Genomic DNA, 27,957 nt, shown 5'->3' with positions numbered 1-27,957 from the left:
TCCTGTGACGGTGAGAGAGGGCTGAACAACAGTTTTTAGTACCGACTGTGAGTTACATGCGTGGGTGTGCGTGGAGGAGCAGCTCGCCGCCTCGCTCTGTGCGTTCAGCTCTCCTCCTTCCCCCCCCCCAAACTCCGTTTCCCCGCGGGTTTTGTCCGTGCGGTTCTGGAATAACGACCGCAGAGCAGCGCCCTTTGTGTTCCCTCGCCCAAACGGAGCTCGCGTGACTACAGCATCATCCGGCCTTGCCATTTCTGCTTTCTGTCAGGTCAGCCGGCCTGTGCTGCGACCCGTGGATGCCAGCAGGGAGCTGCCCTCCCCACGAGGAGACGCCCCGAGGCTTGGATCTTCCTCCACGTCCCCTGGAAGAGTCGCTTTTCTCGCTGGCAGAACCGCGCCGTTCTCACCGATTTTATTTTTTTATTTCCCCCCCCCCCCCCCCGCTAATTCCCGTTTCTCTTTCTGCCTTCTTGGGATGCTTACAGTCGTTCGTCCCTCGATGCTGAGGCGCTTGGAATTCGGTTTGGCTGTTGCGGAGGAAATACACGCGGCCGCTCGTCACTGCGGCGCGCTCTGCTCAGATTTTGCCGGGTTCCTTCCCCTCCTGTCCCTGCTCGGTCCCTTTGGCCACTTAGATCTAAGCATTCTGTCCTCATCTTCATTCTCCCTCGTCTTCCGGTTCCTCAGGCTTTCTGATAATGATCTGCCTGCGATGGATTTACAGCCTCTTGGAGAAAGGTGACTTCGCTGCCTCTTGGGCTCGCGCAGCCGTTACCGGTTCTCTGCAAACGGGGCTGATCCCGGCTCGGGACTAAGGTTGGTTTTGTTGTCACCGCTGCAGCTTCCTGGGACCTTAAATCATTTGGCTTCGTCTCCGGAGCAAATTGATTCCGCCTTCAAAGGGAAGCCAAACCACTCGTAGTTCATTTTCTTTTTTGGCGTCCTGTGTTCCGGAGCAGGTAGAGGGTGTATCTGCATGGACGGTTCTTAAAGTATTGTTGTTCTTCTATCGACCGTAATCCCTCTTAACCGGCAAATTACAGAACGTACCTGTACAGCCTGCCTGCAGATCGCGCAGGAATGTGCAGGGGCTGGTGTAGACTTCCAGATATTGGGGAATCAGCGTGGGGAAGGGGTTTTCAGCCTAGCCACTCGATTGTTCTCAGCGGGTCAAATGCTTTTCCTCCAGAAATTATCACATTTCGTTGGCGCCTGCTTTCCTTGGAGTAAATGCTGATAGAAATGCAAAATATTTTCCTCTGAGATTGTACAAATGGTGTGTCGGGGTGGATTAATCTGAAATGTTCTGTGCTGTTTGGTTTTTTTTTTTTGCGATACTCCCTTAAATATGACCGTTTTAAGTCAACGTTAATGTTTTTGTTAGGAAGAGTCTGCGTTTACGACAGTTGGTGCCCTTTAAGGGAGCTTACCCCGGAGGCATTTGTCACCGCCCGTGAAAGGTTGAGGTTGAAAGCTGACAGCCGATTGTTACATAAATTTTTGTGTTATTCCCAAATTCCACGGGGCTTTGCACCTGGCCTCGGGCACTCCCTCCTGCGAGTGTGTAAATGCTAGGTGTGCAAATCGCTGCGGGGCGCTCCTCGGGTAACAGCTGCTGGTTCCTGGGCAGTGGCAGTGGACCCGCTACCGTGGCTCTATCGTGACAGACCATACCGGAGCCGAGGTGAGCAAGAGGGAAGGACGCGGGGCGAACGTTGAGAGAGGAGGGACGGTGCCCAGCCTGCGAGCGAGGCGTGGCACTGGGAGGTGAGCCCAAGTGTGTTTGCACTGCACAGAGAGGCTTTCGCAGCCTGGAAGGTCTGAGATTGGGACTAAAACCCAGCTGGGTGTAGGGTAGGATTAGGTTGTTATGTGTTTATCGAGGATACCTCCCTGGGAGGAAGCTCCTTTGGAGGCGAGGATTTCTCACCTGCCTGCTCTGGTGCTGCTCACCCCAAATCCGAAACAGCTGGGGAGGCGCGGGACACGGTGGGACAGTGCTCAGGGTTGGTGTGGTCTTGAATAAGGTGCCTAGAAGAAAACCTCGGATGCTTTTTATATATTAAAAAAAAAAAAAGCCAAAGCACGCGGTACTGAAGCAGGCTCCCGTGTCCCCGCTTAACCTCCCGCGGGGTAAATGAGCAGCTGCAATGTTGAAACAATTGATAAATTATTAACTGAAGTGCCTCGGCGTATTTTGGCCGTTTGCTTTGTTTCGTCTCGACGGTGGCGGGATCGGCCGCGCGCTGGAGCTGTGAAGCCAAGCGTTGGGGCCGGGGAGAATGTCCGATAAGACACCCTCTTTTTGGGGCAGAAAACACGGATAAGAACCTAAAACGGGTGGTCTGCTCAGGGCTGGCTGGAGCTTGAATAAAACTTTGCTCTTCAAGGTGTTTCTGGATCTAAATGGTATTTTAGAACTGTGCTGCCGACCTGTAGTTTATTTTATCACCGCTGTGGAGATGGCTTAAGAGTTGAGACTCAGCTTGGTTTTAGGGGCAGGTGAAGCTGCTGCTTTGAGTCTTGCTTAGTCGGCTGTGAAGGGCTTGAAGACCTTTTTTATTCCAAAAAGAATCGGGTTTGGCTTTCAAATGCGTTTGTGGAGAGAGTTTGGTTTTTGTTTTTTTTTTAAACTCGGTTTCAACCTTGGGAGATCTGCACCAGGAGGAAGCTGATGCTTTTGAGACCTGGAGGAACCGACGGTGGGATGGAGTCGGTGATGGATGCAGTGCAGAACCAGCCCTCGTGTCCTGGAGGTTCCCAAAACTTATCTGGAGAAGTGTCCCTGTTTTAGGAGCGGAGAGAAGTTATCTCGCTGGGGCGTTCAGCGAGAGCTTCTTCATCGGTGGAAGACTTCGAAGCTGGTGGAAGCTGATTCTCTTTTACCATCTCCTTTCCACTGAAGCCAAATGAAACCGGTTACGTTTTTCTCCTGCCCCAAATGCCATTAATTCAGCCTCGCTGACCTGCCCCTCAAATCTTTAAAGCCCCCACGGCTGAATGGGAACGCGTGCAGGGCGCTGGTTTCGTGTAGCAGCCGTGCAAGCCCTGAACCTCGCGAGAACTGGGCTGCTTTCCTGCCGAGGTCATGTTCTGCGGCCGGAGGCGTCCGTGTCGAGGGGACGTGGGAGCTGACCGTCGCGATGCTTCTCGAAGGTACCTGCGTTTTGGCTGGCAGCAGGCGGAAAAGAACGCGTCGCGGACTGATTTCTGCGAGAGTTTCGGGGACGGCCTTGCTTTGTAATCCTATGTAAGGTAAACAAGGCTGAAGCAGCCCTTCCAGGAGCGAAGCACTTGTGGAAATGTCAAATCCAACGGTGGTGTGACTCAGCATGGTTAGGCTGACTTGCCCCTCGGTGCTACCAGAGGAACCTCCCACTTATTTTTTCTTTTTTCCTCTTAAGGCTTTCAACCTGCCACCGTGTCGGTTGCGAAATGAGGGAAGCAGCGAGAAGAAGGAAGCTAAATCGTCGTCGCTTTGTTCATCGGGCCTGCCATCGCAGGTAACTCAATACCTGCGGCCTAACGGAGGAATCCGTGCACAGTTATCGGGGCGAGCTTAGATCCCAAAAGGAGAACGTGGCTTGGAGAGACGGGGAGGGGATGATGACAGCCCCGAAGTTGAGTTGTCAGAAATCAGATCCTTGTAACCTAGTCCCGGAGCCTGTGTTCCTTGAAAGGGAAGGTATGCGGGGAGGTGTGAGCTCCCCCTTTCCCTGCCTGACACGAGTAGCTGCCCCGTGCAAGGGAGCTGCCTGCTAGCGCTGCTTCGCCCTCTTTAAAAACCAGGGACCCTATTGAATTCACGTGCTTTGTGCAAAGATCTCGGATTAAAACAGATTCCGGCTTACTTGCAGCTGCCGAGGAACTTAGTCGTAACCTTCTTCTTTTTTTTAACTTCCCGGTTTCTGCCGTATTTCCTTTTGTTTGGTGTTGGCAACGTGACCAGAAGGTTGCCAGTAAAAGGTAAGTTTAAAGACTTGCCTCGTTTGGGCCACGAAGGAGGAGAGTCCACCAGTAAGTGGCCGTGCTCTGCTGCCTGTGCCGAGGGGAATCTCCAAGGCCTGGCTGTGATGAGTGCAAACCAGAAGAAATACGTCCCCACGGCCTCAGCGAGGCGCTGGAACCGCGAGCCCCGTTTTAATTACCAGTCGCCGCTTGAATTTCCTGGGGATGATTCCGAGAGTCGCGTCTTGCCAAATGGGAAAAAAGAGAAATTGTAAACCTGAAATGGTTTGCAATAACGTTCTCGTGATGTTAAGCCCTTGCGTCCAGGAGAAGGCTCCAGGAGAAGGCGTTCCTTTGCTAGTAAAGGCACGCCGCAAACGTGTCTGCTCTGAAAGAAGTGAGAAAATGTGCTGACCCGCTGCGGCGAACTTGACGTCGAGTTCTGCGAGGCTTATTGACCACCGGCCGCTTAAACCACCTGCCCGTCTCTGGTGCTTGACTCAATTTTACGGGTTTAGTGCATAGATTGGCTGGGAGAGGAGCGTTTGATTCTCGGCACGCGTTGAAGCCGGAGGATTAGGTTCCTGTGGTAGGATTCGGAGCGATCAGATCCGAACGTGGGAGCTCCTCTCCCTGAGCTGCTTCCCATCGGTTCCTGCAGGCACACGTCCGTTTGTGCAGGTCCTCAGGTGCGCCCTCCTGACTCACCTCTGCAGGGACTTGCCGAAAAACTTGGCCCTTTGGACTGCCCTGCTTTAGTTTTTTTTTTCTTTTAAATGTCATCTTTTGTGAAAGGAGAAGTCTTTCATCGCTTCAGCGTGATGCGTCGGAAAAAGATTCTGGGGTAAAGATTTGTGTTGTGCCTGGTTAGTCATAGCCAGGAGCGTGTTTTGGTGGGTTATGTGGCTGCGGAGGTTCTAGCAAAGGCGATTTGAGCGAAGGGTGCTTCACGAGACCCAAACCCTCCTTGTGCCTCTGCTTAGCACGTGTGGCTTCGGCGCCTTCCAGGCTTTTTTCCTCCTTTAGGCTTTTATTTGGATTTTGTTGCTCAAGCGGGAGCCAAGTGGGGATCGTGGCTGGGAACAGCTTACGTTGTAAGAAGCTGGTTTGAGTCTGCGCCCGTTTCTCTGTCTCGTTAGAGCCAAAAGTTTGTCCTGTGCTTACGAATTATTGCAGTCGATGTAGTTTCCTTTTTCGATGGCAGTTTGTTCGCAAGAGCTTCCTGCGCAGTAAGGCAGGGGTGTAGCCGGAGTCGTCGGGGTCAGGAGCTGCATCAGGGCTTCTGGTTTTTATTGCTCTCTTTGAGAGCCCCAGCGTACATCCAGAGGAGTAGCAAGCGGGTCCTTAAGTTGTCCTCTGTGCCTCTTGGTGGCTTCCGAAGTCACGGATTTCTTTCCTGCTACTTGAAGTTCAGCGTAACTAGGACACTTCAGGGTGCTCCGTGTGCAGCTCTCTTGTCAGCCTTCTGCAGACTTGGACAGCACAAGAAGCAAGTCCTGAGGCACGTGAACCCCGTAATCCCCTGAAGGTTTCACTTCAAGTAACCGGGGATCTGTTGCTGAGCGCCGTCAGGTGCGTGGTGCCGCAGCGCTGAGGGCTTTTCCTCCCCTTGACGAGGGGTTTCAGACCGCAGGAAATGCCCCCCTCGTTCCTCAGCGGGATGTAGGACGGATCAGAAGCCGGAACCGCCGGGTTAACTCAAAGCCAAGGCATTCGGGTTTGACTCACCGTTGGGTTCTTCCCTTCCGAAGCCGCCCAGGAGGCGTGTAAGGACTCCGCGGTGCGCGCGTCCTCCTCGTGGGAGCTGGACGGGGCTGACCAGGCTGCCCCGTGAGTCACAGAAACCCACATCAGCCGTTTTTAGCTCGTTACCAGCCTGGGCTAAATTTAGCAGATGAGCCAGAAACGTGAGGCTTCGCATCCAGCCTCCTGCTTGGCCCCCGTTTCCTGGGCTGTTCGCTCGGGCTGCGCCCCGCGGCCGCTCGTACGTCTGCTGGAGGCGATTCCCTGGCTGCTGCTGCTGCTTCTGGAGCAGGTACATCACCGGGGCTCGCTCGCAGAGTTGCTAAATAACACCGTGTGAGGCGGTGGGGGGGAGCTCTTCATCTCGCAGATTACCGGCTCAAATCCCCTCTGGGTTGATGGTTCCTCCCGGAGGAGAAGCCTCTCCGGTGTCCGATGGACGGCGCGTCGGCCGCCCGCTGCTGGAGGTGCGTGCCGGATCCGGGGATGCTCCTCTCATTAGCGTTAAAATACCCCCTCAAGCAGAGAGCATCCCCCCCTCCTTGCTCTCGGGCCCCACATCCCTGCTAAAATCGCAGAGATGAGTAAAAAGGGGGGGAAATAACAGTTCTGCTGACGGTACAGTGGAAAATTTCAGGCCTGCTGGGAGAGGAGCAGTGGTTCTGCACCTCCAAGCTGTTCTTTATTTTCCCTTGGCCGGTTGTTTCGGGATCCTGTTTGTTTGCAGTAGCCTGCTGCTTAACTGGGGGGGTTTCCGTGGGTTAGGTGCCTTGTCATCAAAACTGGCTTAGAGCGTGTCGAGTCGTCTTAATTCTGATTTCTTAAAGAAGGCCGGGGTAAACGCGTGGCTTTGAAACGCTCGCCGGGTCTGCCGGGGGTCGCCTGTAATTCAGAGCATCTGGCAGAGGTCACTGCTCGGCTTTTTGTTCTGCAGCCTGTGAGCTTTTTTTTTTTAGCTCATCTCTGAAGGAGGAGGCACTTCCAACTCGGTGACAAAATCCCACTTTCCGGGCAGCTGCGCCGCTAACGACCGAACTGCGTTAATTAGTTCTTAGCGCAGTTGCAGCGGTGCTCCTTTGTCCCTGCTCCAACGGTGACCCGACCAGACGATGTCAAGGAATCTTCTGTTTCTGGCTGAATTTAACTAATCGCACGGAAGCGCCGCCTTTGCTCTCCGAAGCTCGGTAACGCAGGCTGAAAGCTCGGACCGGCGGTGGTCCAACAATGGCCTTCGCGTTGATGGTGCGGCTCGTATCGTGGCGGTGCATGCGAAACTCAATTACGAAGTTCAGTTTTAAATTGGCTGCTTCTTTTTTCCGATCCGCGCAGTGAACTCGAGGTATCGCTGTCCCTGCAGGAGTAGCTTGAGGCGAGCGTTTGTCCCCCGGCTATCAGAAATACGCGGGCGTAAATTGGGCTGCTTAATTTGTCGAAGTCCCCTGGGCTCTGCCTTCAGTTAACCGATGCGCCTCTCGTTAGGGGACTGAGCGAGAAGGGGATAATTAAGCCCGGGCGGATGGGCTAGAGCAAGCTCTTGGCTCGGAAGCAAGAGGGCCGGGAGATGGAGTTGCTCCTGACCTGAGCAAACACAAACTCACCCTGTTCTGGTCCCCCTCTCGGAAAGGACTTTGGACCTTGGCAGGGTGGGAAGCCCCGGGACTCTCTTCCAAGGGCTTCGAGGTTATCGGCCGTGAGGGCTCCTTCCAAACCCTTCCAGGGAACGTTCCCGGTCTGCCCCGGGGCTCGGCGAGGTGGTTTCGGAGGAAACCACCGGGTCGGGGCGCCGAGGACTGCGTGTTCCGTGTGTTTTAGGAACGCCCGCTGCTGTTCTGCTGGTCGTGTTGTTGTAACGTGTGTTTTTTTAAATATCTTTTTTCCCTTCCTCTGATTGTGGTGGCGCCGCGTGTGCCAAAGCAGCTTGGATGCCCCCCGCGAGGTGCCGCGGTCGAGTTTGGTTCGCGGAGCCTTCATCACCGGGCCGGAGGAAGCCACGGCACTCGGGACACAGCCCGGACGACTCTGTTGTCTCTTTCTTCTGGCGCAGCTGCTGAGCAAAAGCCTGGGCTTCAAAATCCGGAAGGTATTTCGGAGGAGTGAAAGCCGCGTGGCCGCCGGCCCAGGGCGAGGGCGCTCTGCGCGCCCGTGCTGCCCCGGCTCTGCCTCGGCGAGGTTTTGTCCGTGGCTGGCGAGCTCGAGCCTGCTGGTGCGTTCCCAGCCCCGAACAAAGCCCCGAAGGCTTTGTTAAGGCTTCTTCCTTGGCAACCTTTCCGCCGCGGCCCTAAAGCTTGCCTTTCCGTTGCACGAGGAAGCTCGTGTGGGGATCATTGTTCGTCTCCGGGTATGGCTCTTTCATGTCTTCCTCTTGAACACAATGCAGCTTTATACCTTAAACTCCAGGAAAATCCTGCACAGTTAATCCTTTGGGAAAGGCCAGAAAACCCTCAGAAGAGCTCCGGCCTTTTAAAAACCTTTGTTAAAAGGCGAGCGTTTCACTTCTGGCTACCGAAGCTGTTGATAGGAGCTGGATGCAAGCGGGATTGCTGAGCCTAGCTGGCGCACCGGGCTGCTTCCTTAAATTTCCAGGGGTGATAAGTGAACTTTTTGCAGGTGGTTTGGTCATTGACCAGCAAGACCATGCCGTGGTGGCCGTTAGCGGCTGGGGGTGGGGTGGGAAATGGCTTGTACAGACCCCGGGCTCAGCCTCGGGAGCGTGTCTGCCGGGGTTTTCGGGAAGCGGACCTGAACTTGGCTCCAGCTCCCAGGCCAGACGCAGGAAGCTGAGCGACAGATCTGTCTTGTGAAGGAACCCACCACGTACAGGTGGCCAAGTGGGCTCAAGGGAATAAAGCGAAGGCCAAACCGCTTGCCCCGCGCACCCTGTCTGTCTGCAGCCTGCCCTGGGACGTGGGATCCAGTTTGGGGATCTCCGGAGGAAGCACTGGGTACGCCACGGTGCTCCACTGCGCAGTAAGGATCCGAGGGATAAGTCATTTAGCAGGGGTGACAGTGGCACCTGGGGTGGTTGTAGGGTCCCTGTACCAAACTGTCGTCCGCAGGAAGCCCTACGCCTTTTCTTTTACACCTTTTCTTTCAGCCCAGTTGAGCTGGTTCCCTGGTACGGTGCATTTTGTTTGGTGTTCTCACTTTTCGGATTAGAGATGAGCTAGAAAGAAAGAGAACGGCGTCTGTAAGCTTCGACTGCTGCGTGCAAGCGAGGTCTGAAAGGTGCTCATTCCTAAATCACTTCTTCCTCCTTCGGTTTGAGGGCAAACGGGGTGCAGGCTGTGTTGGAAACTGTGGCTGTGGTTGTCATGACGTGGCCAGTCCTGCGGCTCAGATCCGGGCTGTGAGGCATCTCTCCCTCCGTCCTTCGGGGCATCTCTTTGGCGTGAAACAACAAAACTCTGTGTGGAAAATCCCGTCTGAGCCGTTCCTCTAAGACCTCTTTCCCAAGATAGCTTTTAACAAAACCGGGGTGGGGAGAAGCAAATCCGATCCCTCCAGGAGCTGTGGCAGGCTCCTGCAGGGCTGCTTGCTGGGGCACAGATGAGGACGAATCTGCTCCTTATTTTTTTGCACGTGATTTCTAAATCCTTATTTTTGCACCTGATTTCTAACAGGCGTACTGCCCTGACCTCTGTCTTCAGATCTGTGCTTACCCGCTGTGGACGCGGTATCAACAGGCTTGTTAATGAGTGTTTTGTTAACGAACCCGTCGGTGTAAGCCCCTTTGTGTAGGTAACGGCCGTGCAGCCCCGTGGGTGGTGTTCGTCCCGAGGATTTTCCGCCTGCGAGCGAGCAGTCTGCGTCGTCTGCTGAGCCCCAGCGTCTGAGGAAGAGCAGAATGCAACTTCTTGGGGAAAAAACGTGATTCGAGTGGTTTGGAAGGCACAGAAGTCCCCGGGCGCCTCAGGGTGCGACCTGCCCTGGAACAACCACCTGCGTGGGGAAGGGCATCGTGCGTTTCTGCAGGTCGGGCTCGGCGGGTGCTGGGAAGCCTGGCTTGAAGCCACGCGGCAACTTCACCCCGTGCTACCCGAGGTCAAGGGAACTGCTCTGATCCACAGGTTGAATTCAGTTTGTTTGCTCTTGCTTCCTGCACCCATGCTATAGAAGTGCTGGTTGTTTCTGAGGCTTGTTGTAAAGCTTTTTTGATTATTTTTTTTTTTTTGAGGACTGGCAGATCAAAACCCTTCTGCAGGCACTCTCAGAACTGCAGGAGCTTTTTGCTCTAATAGCAAAGTATCCTGTAAGAACCGAATGTAACTCGCGTCCTGTTTTTCAGAGGGAGAAATAATTTCCAAAATATCTTTGAGAGACCTTACTGCCTTTCTGGTAGGTACAGGAAACGGGTGACAGCTCAGAACTACGGCGTTGGACGTTAAGCGTGTGAGCTCAGGACACCGCTGTTGAACGCTTAAAGATGAAGCTTCACGCGGACCGGTGCTGCTCAATTTTCCCTGGCACTGCCCACTTCGATGCTTGCTCCGGGCTCGGAGTCTTATTTCCAGTTCAAGCACAGCTTGCTCTAGCTGGCATTTCGCGTGGTTGTTGCTGTCTCGATTCTGAAGACCAAGGTTTGAATATTTACAAACTTCAAAAAGAAAAACCAACATGCAGACGTGAGCTCAGTGAGCTAGTGGTACGTCGTGGGGGTATTTCCTTCTGCGCGGGGTTGGAAGGAACCCTAAAGCAGCGCCGTGCTGTAGGTGCCTCAGTGTCCCTGCTGCGAGAGGTGCCTGCGGAGCAGCTCAGTCTCGTGGTTCTGCTCTGATGTTTCCGGTCTCTGCTCCAGCTGTCGGCTTACGGCAAAGGTCAGCAAAGCAGGCTCTCCCACAAGGCTCTTCCACGGATCCAGGTCGCAAGCGAGCAGAGGCCATGCATCGAAGCAGGCGCCCCGCAGCATCTTCCCAGTCCCGCTGCCCTACCAACCCCTTCGTGCCTGTTTTTAAAAAAAGGCAGCCCGAGCAGCTGACCATCTCGCTCTCCTCACATCTGCCTATCACACGGAGCAGTTCTTGGTGTGCTGCCGGGGTTTTCGCGCTAAACCAGCGTTTCCTGGGCAGTCTCACCTCTGCTGGGGCTGTAGAGCAAAATAGCGCTGAGTTGTGTTCCTGGTGGGCCGCAGAGAGCTCCGTGGTGTATGCGGCCCTGATGCCGAGGGTGCAAGGCCCTGGACAGGACTTCTGGTGTCATTTGTTCCTCCACGCGGCCCCGGTGCTTTAACGGTTCAAGCTCGAGTGTGTTCGTGCGGCGCTTCTTTTAGCGAGGGCTCCAGGATTTTTGAAGAAGAGACAGCCCAGTGTGAAGCGCGTACTGAAACAATTTGCAGGACTCCTTTAACACCTTCTCGGTTCGGCGTTAGGATGCAGCTCAGGCTGCTGCAGCTTACCCACACGCCCTCAGGGAGTCTCTGGCCCGCTGCAGCATCCCTTGCAGGTAAGAAGGGGGAACAAAGGATGGGGACTCCATTCCCAGAACTAGCAACTGCTCAGTGCCAGAGCGTCTTCAAATTGAGCTGCTGTTCAACACAAGCTAACTCCGAATTTACCAGAATGAAAATATCTGCATTGACGCCTTCTCCTTCCCCCCATTAAGCTCTTCGTCTTGTTCAAAACGAAGTTGAGACCTCTGGCGTTCTCGTAACTGAGAACTCGTGCAGGAGCCCAGCTGCTGACCTCCTCTGTGTCTGTGACTACAAACACGCCGTGTCCCGAGGGCTTTGGGTTCCGGGTCGCTGCTGCCGAGGCGGCTTGACGTGCTTGCGCTTTCTAAATGACTCTGTCACTTAGACATGACTTCTTGGGGCGAAGAAGTAAGTCAGTGAAGTCTACAGGAATCTCAAGCTTCATTTGAGGGACAAGGCCACATCCTAGGCTTCCCGAGGACGTCTGTTGCTCCAAGTGAAGCATTCACCTGCGGGAGCGCCGCAAAGCGTTCTGCTTCCAGCAGACCCGGTACGTTCCTGAGAAATGCTCTGTGGGGCACAGCCCCTTCGCAGCGCGGTTAAATCTCACGCTCGGCGTCAGGTGTAGCACACGTTTGGAGCCAGGCTCTCGGTTCTGTGGTTTTACAACCACGGTTTTGCTTTCTGAAGCTTTTTTTTTTTTTGCTTCTTGAATTCTCGCGAAGAAAGGAAATCAACTGTACCAGACACAACTGGAGAAAGAAACGCTGGTGGGTTTTTTTTCTGCTATTTCACTTGAAATGCACTTGAAATTTCTCGCTTGTTGGAGAAGTTTGATTATTCCTACGTTAAATACTTGGTTCCCACCAGTAAGCACAATCGCCATGGTAACAAACTTCTCCTGATGGGAGCCGGAGCAGTGCGAACAGATCTGATGGCTCAGCTCAGAGGCAGACGTGTGGCCCTGTAAGCTAACGCTGCCGGCGTCTTCGGGGCTTCCAGCTCTGACTTGGGTTTCCCCTGTGACCGGCTGGAAACGGCAGGGTGCTGAGCTCTGCACAGCACCACGTCTGTGGATCTGGCTCAGAGTGCGAGCTCCCCGATGATTTCCACCCTGTTCCTGCCAGGTGAGCACCTTGTACCGACTTCTGGGAGGCTTGAGCGTTTGGCCAGAAGGTGCAGAGGGACACGAGTGCATTACATGGGCCTCTTGCCTCTCTAATTACCCCAGAGAAGCCCAGGCTCCGTGTTCCTGTGTCACCGCTCTGCGTTTTGCCTTCCTTTCCGACAGGATGCTTTCCTCAAACAGCGCTCATCTCCAGCTGGACCCGTTTAAGAGGCTTGCTTAGCAGCAGCAGTTATTATAGACTAATTGCCCTTAAGTTCTCTTTGCTGGGTGCATCCTCTTTTACTGAGACATGAACCAATCCCATTTCCTTGTGGAGGGGACGTTGCCGTTGTGTTACGGTCGTGCATGGTAGCGTCAATCAGGTTGTACTGATCGCGACTTCGTTCCGGCTGCCTTTCATCAAGGCTGGTCCTTTCCCTTCGTGTTTAAAAATCCTGTGTATCAGCTTCCTCTCACCTTGATGAATACAGCTCCCCATCTTTCTCTAGGAGCGCCTCAATGACCCCGTGTAGGCCAGTTTTAAGTGATTTCGAGCCTTCCCTCCCAACGTGCTGCTCCTGGGGCTGACCAGCGGCACGCGTAGCACCAAAACAGAGTTATTTCGCAGGCAGAGCTCCGCTGCGACGCACATCAGAAGGCGTCACTGGGCCCTGCACGCGTTCTCCTCCCGAATCGCGCTTGGCTAACGATACGTGGGAAAATGAGGGCCTGCCGCTTGTACGTGCTGTGTTCTTCCCTGGCTGTAAATGCAGATGAGCCGCGCAGTAATCAGCAGCGCAAAGCTGGGGTTTGGCTGCGGTGCTCGTTAGCCGCTGTCAGAGTGACACTAATTGTGCCCCCTTCTCATCTGATTGGGAAGGATCTCTCGGTGCCGCAGCTGCAATTAAGTTATGACCTACCCGGTGTAAGCTCGAGAACGCGCTTTGAAATAAGCTTATTCCAGCCTGATTTCTCTGCAGCGAAGATATCTGTCTGCTCTGCTCTTTTCCTAAACAAGCTGGAACTTTTCGAGGGGACAGCACGGGGAGGGGACAACAAACTGGTTTGTCTCCTGGAGGAAAAGAACGGCATTACTCAGCCCAGCGAGGCAGGAGGTGCACCTCACTGTAGTCTTCTGGTGGGAGAAGACCCCTTTTGAAGCCTGGAGCGTCCTCTTTGTAGGAAAAATGTTGCTTAGCTTCTAAATCCTAAATCAGTCGACAGCAGAGACTCCTCTGCAAAGTGTCTGCTGGGGGAAGAAAGCTGCCTTTTCTTTGCCTTCTACCTTATCCTCGTTACTTCAGCTTCTTGGCACGAAGCTCAGTGCAGAGCAGCCAGACATAAATCATCGAGAGCTCCAAAGAAAGCAAAGCCAGACCAGAGGGCTCGCTGGATTAGTCTCCTTCTCCCCAAGCCCCCGCTCGTACCCGTGGTGCGTCTCAGTACACGTGGCTGCGCTAGGGAAGGGCCTTTTGACGGGGTTTCTGGTTACCAGGGTGTTTGTCTCGGGGAAATTTGCCATCCTTGACATGAAATCGTGAAGGGTGTATGCAAAACAACTTGAAAATGTTCTTTCTTGTCTGATTTAGCATCTCAGCTGGCTTAAAATCTGGTAGAGGAGCAGCGAGTGAGGGTTTTTTTAAAGAAAAACCGCATTTCTAACAAGAAAGCGGGCTTGTGTGCCGTGTCCAAAATAAAACCCAGCACAGGTTACTGCTCAGCTATTCACTCGCCGTTCCCTAGCTTCTGGAGTATTTTCAGTTCCCATCGTAACCGCCGTCGTCTTGCTACCTCTGGTAGTGCCCTTCCCTCCTCCGCGCCGTCGGATCGATGGGAGTTTTGCCTTGCAGAGCGTTGGGATTCAACGCCTCGGGTGCGTGAAGGTAAACCGCAGGTTACCCCGGTGGGGGTAAACTGCTCTGGGGCTGGCACAGCCAGGGGGGTTGAGGATTTCTCCACCAGAACCTGCACGACGTGGTGTACTCAGCACACAGCATCCGTGTTCCTGGTGCTGGAAGGAACCTTCACGTCGAGCTGGAAACGGAGCTGTGCCCTACGGCAACGGGAATAACTAGCTTGGGGGAAAACCAGTGGATTTCAATAACGTGAGCGTGGTTAGCCCGGAGTTCTCAAGAAGTGTGCAGGGTGACTTCAAGTGCTGCCAGGAAATCGCACCCTTTTATTTCTTTATGACCCGCTTTCATTGCAAGCGTCCTTTGCTGGTGTGCTGCGGGGACAGATAACGCGGTAGGAAGGAAGGGAAATAGGAGTAAAGGGCAGGGACTTTTACAGGGGAAAACAAGACCGAATAGAACAGGACTGAATATAAAACAGGACCGGATATTCCCGACGCTCAAAGTGAAGCGACTTCAAAGTCCCGGTGCCGGCTGCGGCTTCATGTGTGAGGCTGGCACCTCGGGCGGCCCGTGCCAGACAAAGAGAGGAGGCAAGGCGGGTGACGAAGGGTGACGAAGGCTTGGAGGCAGGGAGGCGACCGAGCTGAACGTGCCCTCCTGCCGCCCACGCGGCGGTGCAGCCGGTGCTGCTGCTGCGTCCCAGGGCTCCCGCGGATCGCTGCAGGTTGTGGGAGCGGAACTCGCTCACCTGGGTAAGAAAACACATCTGCATAACCACTGGCCTAACACGAAAAGTTATAGGATGTTTATGTTGTAGGGTTCTGCTTGCAAATGCTTCAGAAGAATTCACACCTTGATGCCCCGACCGGAGCGGTGCTTTCTGTCTCCCAGCTGGCGTGGCCGCGCGTTCGCCGCACGGAGCAGCAGCACTCACCTGCAGAGCTCTTCACCGAGGAGCCAAATTGACAGTAGTCACCTGGGTTTAAACAGCCTTTGTTTGTCACTAACCATGCAGACAGTGAGTTAATTCCTTAGGTTCTTGGCTGCTTAGGTGGCAGAGCTGGATGACTGTATTATTCTTTAATAACACACACAGGTGTGGCCTTAGCTTTTTTCCTCAAATTCAGAATTCATTCTCTGCTCAGGTTCTTCAGCTGGAAGAGCTGTAGGTGAGTGTCCGTAAGTAATGCAACGTGTGGCAGGGATCCTTAGAAGGCAGGAACTTGCTTTTTGATAAGATTCAAAGTGAGATGCACGTAGATAAATGCACAATTTTATTTTTCCCTGAGGCTTTTCAGCTTTCTGCTCTCTTTCTTTGCGGCTGGGTGCTCACAGCCACTTGTATCAGTAGGCTTGCAAAAACATTTTCAGCGAAATATTTTTAGCTGGAAAACTGATTTGCCCAAGCTTATAACTTATGTTAATTTCAAGGAAACCTAATGGAGGGGAATTTATTTTAAGGCTAAATATTTGCCAGGAAAAAAAAAAACAACTAACCATCTGTTGGCCACGATGTTCACCTGGGACTTTGGGAGATCTGGGCCTGCAGTCGTACCCTAACAGATTTTTTTTTTATTCCTGCAGGGGAGATCCAGACCTACAGCAGTGGGTGGCCCTGTGTGAGGCCACGTGGGAGGATGAGGGAATGGGAACTTGACCCTAGAAGAGGCAAATCCACAGCGGCCAGTTTATTTCTGGCTTGGTTGGGCAGTCTCTATCTCACTAGATTTGAAAGGTTTTGTGTGTTTCGGTGTGGGTTTTTTCTGTCCCAAAGCAGAATGGGCAAAATGCTGTGGATCACTTTTTATTCTGGCTGAAGAAACAATTTCCTGTGAGCTCAACTCGGAACAATAGAGCCTTGATCTTGATCGGGGCCTCTAGATGTTACTGCAATGCTAATAGGTAGCGCGCTTGGCCTTTGCGCTTCTGGCACATTTCAGGCACTGTATAGGGCGTCTGTAATCAGCTGCAGCAAAAATTCCCTTCTGTCTCTCTCCTAGCAACCCCTTCTGAACTGATATTTCAAAATAAGCTTGCTTTCCATATCATCATCTAGACGTTTTTGACACTTGCTGTCATTAAAATTCTCTTAACGGTCTTGGGACAGAGATAATTTATCTTCGGGTCCTCAGGACTCCCTCCTAGTTTCTGTGGTCGTAATGTGGGAGTGCTTTTGAACTCCTTATCCGTCAGAAACAGCGCCTGATTTGTCTCCAGATTTTGCTGTTTTCTCCTGATTTGCGCTCTGACTGTGCCTGACACGAAGTCAGATTAGTATACCTAGGTGGTAAGGAGGTAAAAGCAGCAAGGCCACAAGTCACCTAGACTTACAGGAGCAAGCTGAGAGCACTGAAAGGGACTGGGATGTGTTTCTGTTGCGTGTTTCAGCATACACGGTGTGTGTCACAGGCTGGTTCCGTGGCTCTGATCGTGCCCCCGTGTACACAGTGGCTGTGAGCCCTGCTCTGGGAACGAGGCGGCCTGCTCGCACCAGCACGAATGTTGAATTACTGCTAGCATCAAGAATCTTAAAGCCTTTATCCATCAGTTGATTGTTTTCTCCAATCTGCGTGATGAAGAGCGCAGGGACAGAAACAGTTCGGGGCTCGGAGGAAGTCAGCTGGGCGGAGCAGACCGAAATAAGGTGAGGGGGTTGTGGGCTTCCCCCTAAATGCTGCCGGCGTGCTTCAAGTCCTTGGTGCTCCCAGGAGCGTTTTCTGCACACTTGCATCGGGACCTGTTGGAAGAGGTGGGGGGAATCCTGGAGGCAAGCACAGCTATCCTGGGAGATGTGACTTGGGGTTGCACTAAATGCTTCGGTCACTTCTGATGAGCTCCGTGTTCGTGCCTGGATTCCTCGCTGACCTGAAGAGCCCTTGGTTGTGGACATTTGGCTCCAAATTATCCATCTTCTTTTCGTGGGGCTTCCTGAAGCTGTACTTGGTTCGCTGAAGCTTCAAAGCACTTCTGACTCCCTGGGAGCTACCCGAGCTTGCTGCAGGATCTGGCTCTTCTGGCTCTGAGTGCAGGTGAGGGGTTTTCATTGCGCCCCTGGCTTCCTGAGGTCCTGCACGGCTCCACAGTGGCAACTCTCTTGGATCCAAGACAGCTGATCGATTACTGGCGTGTTTGGAACAGGATTCATTTGGGATTTGGTTGTAAGGCTTTTGCCTTATGGAGAAAAAATAATCCATCTGATCTGAGCCAACAGCTGGGGGCAGAGCTGGCATTCTTTGTTCCAAGAAGCATTGTCCTCAGTTGCGGTGGAGCTTTCTGCTGTTCCCCAGCACTTTTCCCCCTCTGCTTTTAGAGATTTCCTCGGTACAGTTTATAGCGACAGGGGAGATGAAGAAGCCTTCGGGTCTGCCTCAGCTTCTCCTGGAGTCTTCCTGGAGCCCTGGCTCATGCATTAAATGTTTCCTGGGGATTGGGTGCGCGAAGGGAATGGCTCTGAAGACTTCCTGGGGATGGAAGGGAGCTCGCAGGGAGTAAATATTATTCTCTCTGCAACTGTCCATATATTTTTGCCACTGCTGCTCTCACTGTTAGTGAATTTCAAATCCCTGAACATCTTTAGGGAAAGCTTGGTGCAATGAGGAGGACTGCTCACCCCGCTTGTGTTTGGCTTCGTGTGGAATTCCCCTCGTGCCCAGGAAGGTCGGCTAACACGGCTTCCTCCGTTCTGCTCGGGCGTTTCCAGACTTCTGTGTCGATAAGAGGGCTTTCTTCTGAAGTTCACCTTGCTCTGAGGTTGTATGTGCATGTTGATAAGCAATGTGGTTGCTCCCAAACACAGCATTTGCATCCCAATGCATGTTCCTTGTGCAAATCTCTTTTTTAGTAGGGATCTTAGGTCCTCGTCACGACAGGGAGAACAATCGAATACGGCACTGCACCACTTACTAATAGTTTTTTTTTTTTTAATTTGGGAACACTTAGACCTGAGTCTAAGCACGGAAAACTCCGCTTTTATTTATGGTCAGTATTAATTCGTGCAGCCTGCAGCTGCTCAGGAGCTTGCTCCGAGCATCCAGCTCGGAGAGCTGCTTTTTATTAAGTGCCACTTGACTGAGTCCTAAGTAAAACCATTTGTGTTTAACCCAATCTGCAAAGCTGCTCTGAGTGTTAACATACTTCGGTGTTAAACGTTTCACTCTGGGGCGTCATCACACACAACGGGTTCGTGTCAGAGCCCCTGTCTGAGCGGGGAATGGTTCTCCATTAGGTGAGCGCCTGTGTTTTCAAAGGAGCTCAGACTCGGTCGAGCCTATATTTAAAATGTCCTGCCGTGAGGAGATGCGGTGACGAGTGTCCCTTAACTCCGGGTCTGAAGGAAGCTGCAATATTTAGCTGCTAAGCTGTTCTCCCCAAACCTTCAGGGACAAAGCAGAGTCTGGCTTTTAGCAGAGAAATCGCTTGCGCTTGGGGCACCGAGGTATTGATCTGCCCTCTGTGAGCTGCTCTTGGGTGACAGCCAGGTGCGGTAGGTTACTTGCTGTTTAACTCCAGGGCAGAGCAGCTTGTGCTGAACCAAGAGAGAGCTCCTGAGCCAAAACAAACTGCTCTAAACTTCTCCCTCCTCTCCGTGAGAATGAGTGGGGAAAAATATTTCTGCATCCAAACTCTTCTGGAGCCGGCACTGCGGGAGAACTTCTCCGATCCGGGCGTCGTCGTGCTCGAGGAGCTGTTACAAATCCTGACGGACCCTGCGGCTGGGACGTGGATCTCCTGCACACGAGTACTCGTACAGGCTGCCAGGCCGAATCGGCCCTTCTGGAGCCGGAGCCTCTTCTCGTTGCGTGACGCGTCCTAAGCAGACTTCAGAGATGGGGAATTGCGCCGAGAGCTTTGTTCCTGGTGGTAGGTCCCGAGCAGTTACGTTCTGGTGGGTCAGGGACGTGTGAGTGAGCGTGTGTGTGTGCGCGCCAGGGCACGCGGGTGGTTGTTTTGCTTGGTGCCACGAAGATGGAAGAGCACCAGCGTTACTGCTGCAAAGTTGAGAGGTTTATGGGCAAATGCTGTGCCTTGAGCGGCAAGAAAACTTGTTTGCATCGAGGGAAGAATCGTGGTTGTGGAAGGGGGCCTGGCTTCGGTTCCATTTAGTCCAAGGTGTTCTTCCAAGCTTGCTGCGAAGACGTTAAGCATCTTTTGTTCGACACTGCGCTCTTGCACTTTTCTCAAAGCAGGGTGGCCTCAGGGGTGCAGAGCTGCAGCAATTTGAAGTTCAGATAGGAGAACCTGTAATTTCTTCCTGCTCCATTTTTCGGATGCTTCCCTCGCAATTCACATTACGATTATTGATTACAGGTAATTGCTGTAGGATATTACTCGCAATCCATCAACCCTGATTCATAGAATTCCTCAGCAAGTTTGGGTCCCGAAATGTCGCCGCTAATTGTTTCAACTGAGCCTTGAAACAAAAATCTCGTGCCTTTCGGTTTGCGTTCCCTTCTTCCCAAAGCACTGGCGCTTTGATTCCTTCCTTTAAATGTTGGGAAATACGGCTGCTCTTTTAGCACCCTTGCAGTGCCTCATCGTCTCGCCCTTCTGCCGTCTCTCCGAAGACGCCGAGGTTTTTTGGTCTTGCAACTCAAATCAACGTGAGATTGCCGTAATTTGCATCGTAGCAGTGGGAGGCCATCTGACAGCGGCCGAGGAGAAGTGAATTCATCAGCGCTTGCGTTTGTCAGAGCAGGGATCGGCGAGAGGTCTGCTCCTCTCATCGGGGCAGGAGAGTAAACATCGAACGTAAGCATTGGAAGGGCGAATTTCTGCTCTGAGGCTCCTCTCCAGGGCGCAGGAGTGAGAGGTCTCTGAGTGCTGCCCCTGCAATCCAGAGATTTGTCCCTGTGGGCCCTGAGCCTTTGGAGCTATTGCTGGATTTTAGCTCCCCTGCACAGCTCCGGCGTGGTTCCAGAGGCGTTGCTGATAGATAGGGACTTGGCTGCGTCTTAAATCGCAGCTTAAGCTCCGCCGAAATAAATGGGAAACGCTACATAGCTCTGAGGGGAGGGAGGGAGGGAGGCATCACTGCTGACTGGAGATTGCTCAACGCAGGGGCAGGGATTCTCGGGGCGTTGAATTGGCTCTTGGTAATGTCATCGTGGTGGTTTGGTCGCTTGGATGTCGCTTAGATGTGTCAGGACGCGTAAATTGCAAATTGCGTGTTGTATGGTGTAAGGTGCTTTGAATATTTGGTTCGAAACAGTGTGGTGCCCCAGGCTTTTAGCAGGTTACCTGCGTCTGAGTAAGTGCTTTGTTTCGCAGACTAAACGTTTTCCTTGACTTGACTTATCAGTATTGAGAGCAAACACGAAGTCACAATCCTAGGAGGACTCAACGAATTTGTTGTGAAGTTTTACGGACCACAAGGAAGTAAGTACACAACCCAGCCCTCTATAAAAGGAAACTACCGGGCCCTTGGGAGGGGATAGTGTAATGACACCTTCTTCTGGAGCAAAGGAAGAGATGAGCAAATCCAGCTGGGGGTAAAACCTCAAAGGCTGGCAGTACTTGAGGGCTGACCTCTTGAGGGCAGAGGAAACACAACCGTGGGCGTTAACACGGATGAACCACCTCGCTTGAAGCTGAGCAGAGCTGGACGCTCGCTGCCTCCTGACCACCAAGCCCTCTGCTGGGGCCTTCAGCGCTGCTCTCGTTGATCCTCAGCCCTTCTAGACCTGGCTCGTGAGCTTTGCATCACCACCATCTGAGTTTTTGTGGAGTTGGTAATTAAGATGGCTTTTCTGGTGACGAGATCACAAGTCAGGTCTCCGGCATGCCTTAATTCAGTGACGTCTCTAAAGGTAAGTAGATTATTCTGAACTCTGCTTTGAATAAGGCTCTTGGGCCTTTGTGCGGAGATTTTCTGCAGTATCAGTTAAGTATTTCTTGTGAGGCAGTACAGGAAAAAGGCTTTTACCGTAGGAGGTTTGATGTGAAGTCTTACCCCCTGATGGGACTAAGTATTCTTCCAAAGATGTGTTGTGCTTAATACCGTAGTTCTATTTATTCTCTCCCGAGTTACGAAGTGTGTCTAATACCTGCGTTTCTTTCCTTGCAGCACCATATGAAGGTGGAGTATGGAAAGTTAGAGTCGACCTTCCTGATAAATACCCTTTCAAATCCCCGTCTATAGGTAACCAATCGCTTTCGGTCAAAATCTTGTTGCTTATGCAGGGGAGGTGTTACTGCTTGCAGCATTGCTGCAGGTGAAGTTGCTCTTTAAGTCTGCAGAACGGTTTTACCGTAGACTTCCAGATAAATTGCTCAAATGTCGAGTGGAGAGGAAGTTTGGTCTCTTGGCTGAAGGGCTGGGAGCTGGAAATCTGGTTTCATTGCACATTTGTGTACTGGTGAAGTAAGTCTTCCATGTGCTTTTTTTAATTGATACATCCGTTCATGGGTAAGGTGTGAGTGGGGTTGGACTAGATCTTCAGAGGTCCCTTCCAACCTCGGCCATCCTGAAATAACAACGTGAATGGTGGAGACTGGTTGTATAAAACGATTTATTTAGTATGGAGAGCAAAGACTGCAGTGCACGTTCATGATCTCGGGGTTCACCTAGCTGCTGGGACCTCTTGTCCAGAAGTGGATGGAAATAAAGACAGGAGCTGAAGCCTTTGTTCGCTTGGGGTAGGTGTTGCATATATGAAAGAACGTAGAACATATGTGGAAGAACGTAGAACATGCGGAAGAATGTAGAAGCAAGGAGCTATCACCAGAGTAATTGTGGCTGGCTTGGCTGGTCAGGCTTGTTTAACTTTCAAAAGCAAATAGGAAGTTTGATAAGGAAATGTTCTTTAAGCTTTATCCATCCTGCCTTTGTCCTTGGGTGGTGGTGATCCAACTCAGGTGTCTCCTAGGACCAACCTTTTCCACTCACTGGAGCTGTAAATAAAACAGCCAATATTGCTTGAAAAACTGGAGCAGATACGCGAACTGTCAACGTCTCCGTTCTGGCTCGTGAAATAAGAGCTGGTAACTCGGTGACGCGGCATTTATCAGAAGGGTGTGCTCGTGGCTTAAGCCACCAGGGGACTCTGAAGAATGGAAAAAACAGACTAGGGAGAATGATGTGGGAACCCGACTGTATGGGATGGGCGAGATGGGTCCCTTCCAATATCAACATCCTGATTTGGAGCTGATAAGTATTGGCTGCCTGCTTAAAATAGGCTGTTAAGCTACGAGTGCCATCTATTTAAAATCTCTCTCGTGTGAGAAATAAACCGTCTAGTTCTGAAAGTGAACTGCGCCTTCTGGGAAAGCAACGCTGTTTTTACACAATCCTTTACCTTTCTTTTTCTGTTGAAACCTTAACCGAACCGCAGAAGGGTGCGCGCAGACGAGCAGCGATGCAGTGTTGCTGCAGCTCTAACCAGTTCCTGCTTCCTCTCGAGTCAGCTCTGAAATTCGCTGTGAACCTCTTCGATTGAAGAGCGAGGTGCACGATGTGTGGCTTGGTGCCAGTCGCTTTCCCCTCTCCTCGAGTGCCATAAAGAGGAGCAGATCAGGGCACTGTCACAGTGGCAGCCTTAAACGTGAGCTGGCTGCGGATAATTCTCGGGGGGGAAAAAATTTTGTTGTAAATTCCTTTGGCACTTTTTTTCTCCTGATGTTCTCCCTGCCCGTGTTTGAAACGAAGATTGCTGGCTTAATGCAGAAAAGCAAACTTTCTTTCCAGCAGCCCTGTGATGCCAACACAGCTAAACGCAGGCCAGGCTCTTGTGTATCTGTAGTGCTGTTGATTTAGGCTCCAGTTAGTGGCGCTGGAGGTGGTGGGTCTGACCTTTTGGTGATTTGGCTTGGAGGCTGCTCAGTGTTGGCTGCGATGTGCAGGAGCGAGAGGCAACCGGGGCTAGGAGCTGGCCCAGCTGCGTTGTTTTCCTGCTCAGTTAAACTGTGCTGCTTTGCCCCTTCTAACGATGCTTTTGCTGCCTTCCTTTTTAGTACAGCACCTTTCCGTCCAGCCAGCTTGCTTCTATCCCCCCTGTGTCGCAGCTGCCTTATTCCAGACTCGTCGGACCCTCCGGCGTGCTTCTGTTGTGCCGTGAGTCGCTGTTTGTGCAGCTAAAAACCACGGCTGCTCGTGCTGAGCTCCCCAGAAGGCTGCCTCTTGCTCTAGGGGGTTGCCTCTTGCTGTTTCTGGTTGCCTCCTGGGCAGAGCCTCGTGCAGCTTAGGTTTCAGGGCAAATAAGCAGTCGGTGCTGGATCAGGAGCTGGTGGAGAGCTCGGTGCTGCTGGGGGGCAGAGGCACCGCGGGGAGCTCTAGGACCCGGCGAAGCTCCCAGCCAGCTGCAGGAAAAGGTTTGTTTTTCTTTGTCTGGTTCCCGTTTCTGCTGCCCCAGCCCAGCTTATCGGGACATCCAGGGCCCAGCGACGTCTCGGCCCCTTCCTCTGGGCTGATCCGCGCTGCTCGCAGGCACACTCGGCGTTCGCTGCCCGGTGCTGCCGGTTTTTGGGCAGCGCAGATAGCTCCAGAGCAAGTCCCCAGCCCTGCTGAGTCCTGGAGCAGCTCTGGGTGCAAAACAAGCCCACAAGTGAGACAAGAAGAAGTGAGGCGAGATGTTCTGCTCTCCCTGGTCAGCTGGGACTCGTTCCAGGGAGCGCAAGCGTCCTAACCCTCAGCCGGCTTCAGCTCTGGTTAGCTTGGGGTAGGAGTTACGGGGAGGAATTCGATGTGGGAGTCCCTGATCTGTGAAGAGGGGGAAGTGAAGGATTTCGGAGGTGGGGGAGCCCAGAAATGGACTGAAAGGTCGCCCAGAGCACACATGTAGCTTGTTTGCAGCTCTTCTGTTCTCAGCAGTGCCGAGATCCCGCTGCTGCGGTGACATGCAGCTGATTTGAACTCTGTATAAGTCCCTGGGATGGATAAAGTATAGAATCCAGCAGTTTCCTTTAATAAATTATGCTTTTGTGATGAAGCTTAAAGCAGAAATGCTGTTCTTGCAGCTTTCCTTGTTCCTCCAGGACTGCGGGCTAAAATTTTCTTTCCGTCCTGGAAATCCTTAATGCAGTCTTAAACACGGTATTGGCTTTTTGCAGCAAATAACATGATGGCTGGAAGCGTACCCATGTGTTCTAGGGAGCTGCTTCTGAAAAAATGACCGCTAATAGGCGCTTTCTAATCTCTCCAGATTGCTTTTATCCCAGCATGGCTCTGAGTATGAGGTACGTGAAAACTTAGCCCAGCACAACTTGGTGTTCTTTTCCAAAGCGTGCCTGGCAAACCTGAACAGAGAAGGTTTTAAAAGTGGATTCTAGACTTGTGGTGGTGCAGGCCTGTTCTTAAACCCTAGAAGAGTGGTGGTCATCCTTGCCTTTGAGGGTGCTTTGGTCTCCGCAGGAGTTTTCATTCGATGTGGTGGCTCTTCTGCCGAATGCCGGCTCCCTTCTCAAATATCACAATCACAGAATGCCTTGGGGTGGAAGGGACCTTAAAGCCCATCCAGTTCCAACTACCTGCCATGGGCAGGGATGCCTCCCACTAGATCAGGCTGCCCAGGGCCTGATCCAGCCTGACCTTGAACACCTCCAGGGATGGGGAATCCACAGCTTCTCTGGGCAACCTGTGCCAGTGCCTCACCACCCTCTGAGTGAAGAATTTCCTCAAGCCTCTAATCTAAATCTCCCCTCTTCTAGTTTAAAACCATTCCCCCTTGTACTATCGTTATCTGCCCAAGCAAAAAGTTGCTCTCCATCTTTTTTTATCAGCCCTCTTTAAGTACTGGAAAGCTGCCATGAGGTCACCCCGGAGCCTTCTCTTCTCCAGGCCGAACACCCCAAGCTCTCTCAGCCTGTCGTTATAGCAGAGGTGCTCCAGCCCTCGGTCATCTTCGTGGCCTCCTCTGGACCTGCTCTAACAGCCCCACATCCTTCTGGTGCTGGGGGCACCAGACCTGGATGCAGGACTCCAGGTGGGGCCTCACAAGGGCAGAGCAGAGGGGGGACGATCGTCACCCTCCCCTGCTGCCACCCCACTGGTGACACAGCCCAGGACACAGTTGCCCTTCTGGGCTGCAGGCACGCGCTGCTGGCTCGTGTGGAGCTTTCCTTCCACCAGAACCCCCAAGTCCTTCTCTGCAGGGCTGCTCTCAGTGAGTTCTCCCAGTCTCTCCTCCTATCTGGGATTACCCCAACCCAGGTGCAGCACCTTGCACTTGGCCTTGTTGAACCTCATTAGGTCCACATGGGCCCACTTCTCCAGCCTGTCCAGGTCCCTTTGGATGGCTTCCCTTCCTTCTGGTGTATCAACCGCACCACTCAGCTTGGTGTCACCTGAAGAATTCCTGAGGGTGCACTCAATCCCACTGTCTATGTCATTGATTAAGATATTGAACAGCACTGGTCCCAGGACAGAGCCCTGAGGGACTCCGCTCGTCACCGGCCTCCACCTGGACGTGGAGCCATCGACCACCACTCTCTGGGGGCAGCCTTCAAACCAGCTCCTTCTCCACTGACTGGTCCACCCATCGAGTCATAGCTCCAATTTGGAGACCGGGATGGCGTGTGGGACTGTGTCAAAAGCCTTACAGAAGTCCAGGTAGATGACATCAGCTGGTCTTCCTTCCTCAGCTGAGGCAGTCATTCCGCCATAGGAGGCCACCACATGGGTCAGGCACGACTCGCCCTTGGTGAAGCCACGCTGGCCATCTTGGATCACCTCCTAAAACACGCGTGGCATTTATTTCCTCTCCTTCTCAGGCTGGTAATTATGGCTGTGGTCTATTAAATGATGCCACCCCAGGGACAGCGCTCTCCTGGCAGCGCACACGATGCCTCTTGTTACAGAGCTGAACCATCCTGGGATCTGCGAAAAGAGCAGTCACGGCGAGAGCTTCCAGGGTTTCATCACGGCCTGCAGTAGCTTGCTGGTATTTCTGGCACCACCTGGTCTTTGCTTGGTCTTTGCTGTATAATCAGATGGATTCCTGATCACCTTGGTGCAGGATGGCTTTTCCTAGCAAGAGAGGAAAGGGAAAAGGACAGGAAAAGGGAAATACGCACACTAAAAATGTAGATGGAGCGAGGTGTGGTGCTATCACGTTGGCTCTAGGCTTGAGTACTCCTTTTGAGGTTGATTAACTCTGCTTGTGATCCCCAAATATTGAAGTCTTTAGGGTTTAAAAAGAAAAGGACTCGAGCAGTTTGTTAGAACAAAGCTAACCCTTGAAAAATGCCCTGTTGATTTCTGGAATTACCGAGCGCTGCTGCTCTTAATGCTTTTGTCACTTAACGTAAATATCCCTGCTCTTACGAGGCCACGAAGCGCTGCCTTGCTGGATGTTTTGTTCCTTTTTGCCTCCTAGACAATACGCTGTGAGCTGTTTCTGATTTCGGGAACCCTGCTGGCACTGCCTCGCTGCTTTTCCCTTCCCTTCGGGATTTGGTATCTCCAGGGGGAACTTTGTGCCCGGTCTGTTCCTGCCCTTTCAAAGGGGAGTTGGGAAGTACTCGCAGTGCTGTTTTCAAGCTCCCATATCACGAGAACACTTTGTGTAAGTTTTGCCTGTTTTTCATCTGCCCGTACGCCTGCCAAGAGCTGGAGATTAATGCTCTTTGGTACCCAAAACCCAGGAGGAAGTGCAGTGATGTCCTGCCTCGCTTAGAGGCTAAAAGCAGGACAGTAGATACAGGAACATGGGAGCCTGAGCTCTTACCCGGAAGCCCCGTGGCATTTATTTTATTGCTAAAAATCTGCAGAAGCATTAGGCCAGCACCGAGTCCCTGTTTCCTCGATGATCAAATGTCAGAGCTGCCAAGTTTGTGCACGATAGGCGCAGAGGCCTCGATTTCTCCAATAACCTGTGTGCGCTTATACACAGCTCTCATTTTCCTCCCATCTCTGTCCCCGCTCTCTGCAGATACCTTGCATTTGTGTTTCACCTCTCTTCGAGGTGTTTTCCCAAACAAAATGCCTCGAACGTACGGAGGTGCGTTATGTACGTGTGTGCCTATAACAAGATCGTGGCAGCCAGCACGGGATCGAAGCCGTTCAGCTCTAGCCAGGATTCGCCGGATCTCTCCTGGCCCATGCTTAATTTCTTCTTTTGAACCGCAGCTGCTATTTTTACTCCCAGCCCCTCTCCGGATTGCCTTACGCTTTGCTCCTTGGAATTTCGTGAGTCGCTTATCGCCGGTGACCGCTCCGAGCTCGCTCTTCCTGGAGCGCGTTGATCCTCGTTGTGACCTGTGAGCGCCGTGAAAATTCTTGTTCTTTCCCCTACGCCGGGCTTTGTGCGCGGGGAAAGATGAGACACCCGAAGGTAATCTGTATCCCCGGCTCCGCTGCGGTCTGACGCACGCTCTGCACCCTCTGCATCTCCCCTGCCACAGCCAGACAAAATTGGGGAGGTGTTTTTGAGCCTGGCTTGGCACGGATTCACTGCCTTCTGTGCCAGGCTCTGGGCATCAGGTGACGGTGCACCTGAGCAGTGAGACGAGGTGATATTGGGCAATTGCTTTGTTTTTTTCAGAGCTTGCAGCTCTCAGCCACGAGCTCCCCAACTGCTGTTGCTGCCTCTCCGCTCCCAGGAAGGGGCGGCTCAGCGATTCCCTCTGGGCAGGGGGTCCGGGGTTTACAGCTCTGACACCATTTCCCATCCCCTATGGCCGTATTTTTCTCTCCTGATATTTCCCTCGTGGAAGCTGCTGCGGAATTATTTATGGTGTTGTTTTTGAAAAGCCACTAAAAGTTGAGTGTGGTAATATAAACTGTTCTGCTTCTGTTGGCGAGCTGATGTTACGCAGCCCCTCGCGCCAGCGCCGTGACGGATGCCTCCACGGTCAGTGCGCAGCCTTGTGCTTGACTTTGTATCCTGAAGGAGCTCCTAGCCCCTGAATTTCATAAAAAAAAAAAAAAAAGAAATCCTTGCATTTGCCAGCGAGACCTCACT

General features: G+C 52.6%; 1 protein-coding gene and 1 long non-coding RNA gene across 5 annotated transcripts in view; one reads left to right on the top strand and one right to left on the bottom strand.

Annotated features, from left to right (window-relative positions):
• The window catches only part of UBE2H (ubiquitin conjugating enzyme E2 H), a 51,673-nt gene that overhangs the window by 6,229 nt on the left and 17,487 nt on the right, over positions 1–27,957 (top strand). For 2 of the 4 annotated variants that reach the window (XM_040545494.1, XM_040545495.1), the window contains exons 2-3: positions 20,361–20,437; positions 21,126–21,200. The exons of 1 other annotated variant lie outside the window; for it this stretch is intronic. In XM_040545494.1, coding sequence (XP_040401428.1) covers positions 20,361–20,437; positions 21,126–21,200 — 152 coding nt within the window. Of the gene's footprint in view, positions 1–3,485; positions 3,504–20,360; positions 20,438–21,125; positions 21,201–27,957 lie in introns of those variants that run through there. One more of the 4 variants, XM_040545514.1, reaches the window with a different exon arrangement.
• Positions 438–16,851, bottom strand: LOC121064190. Its single transcript, XR_005816396.1, has 3 exons — positions 16,838–16,851; positions 5,768–5,771; positions 438–845 (listed from the first exon to the last, which is right to left on the bottom strand). It is a non-coding gene; the product is annotated as an uncharacterized LOC121064190 (long non-coding RNA).

Source organism: Cygnus olor, chromosome 1 (assembly GCF_009769625.2).
Source record: "Cygnus olor isolate bCygOlo1 chromosome 1, bCygOlo1.pri.v2, whole genome shotgun sequence".
NCBI classification, from domain to species: domain Eukaryota; kingdom Metazoa; phylum Chordata; class Aves; order Anseriformes; family Anatidae; genus Cygnus; species Cygnus olor.
This window is presented reverse-complemented; position numbering and strand designations above follow the sequence as displayed.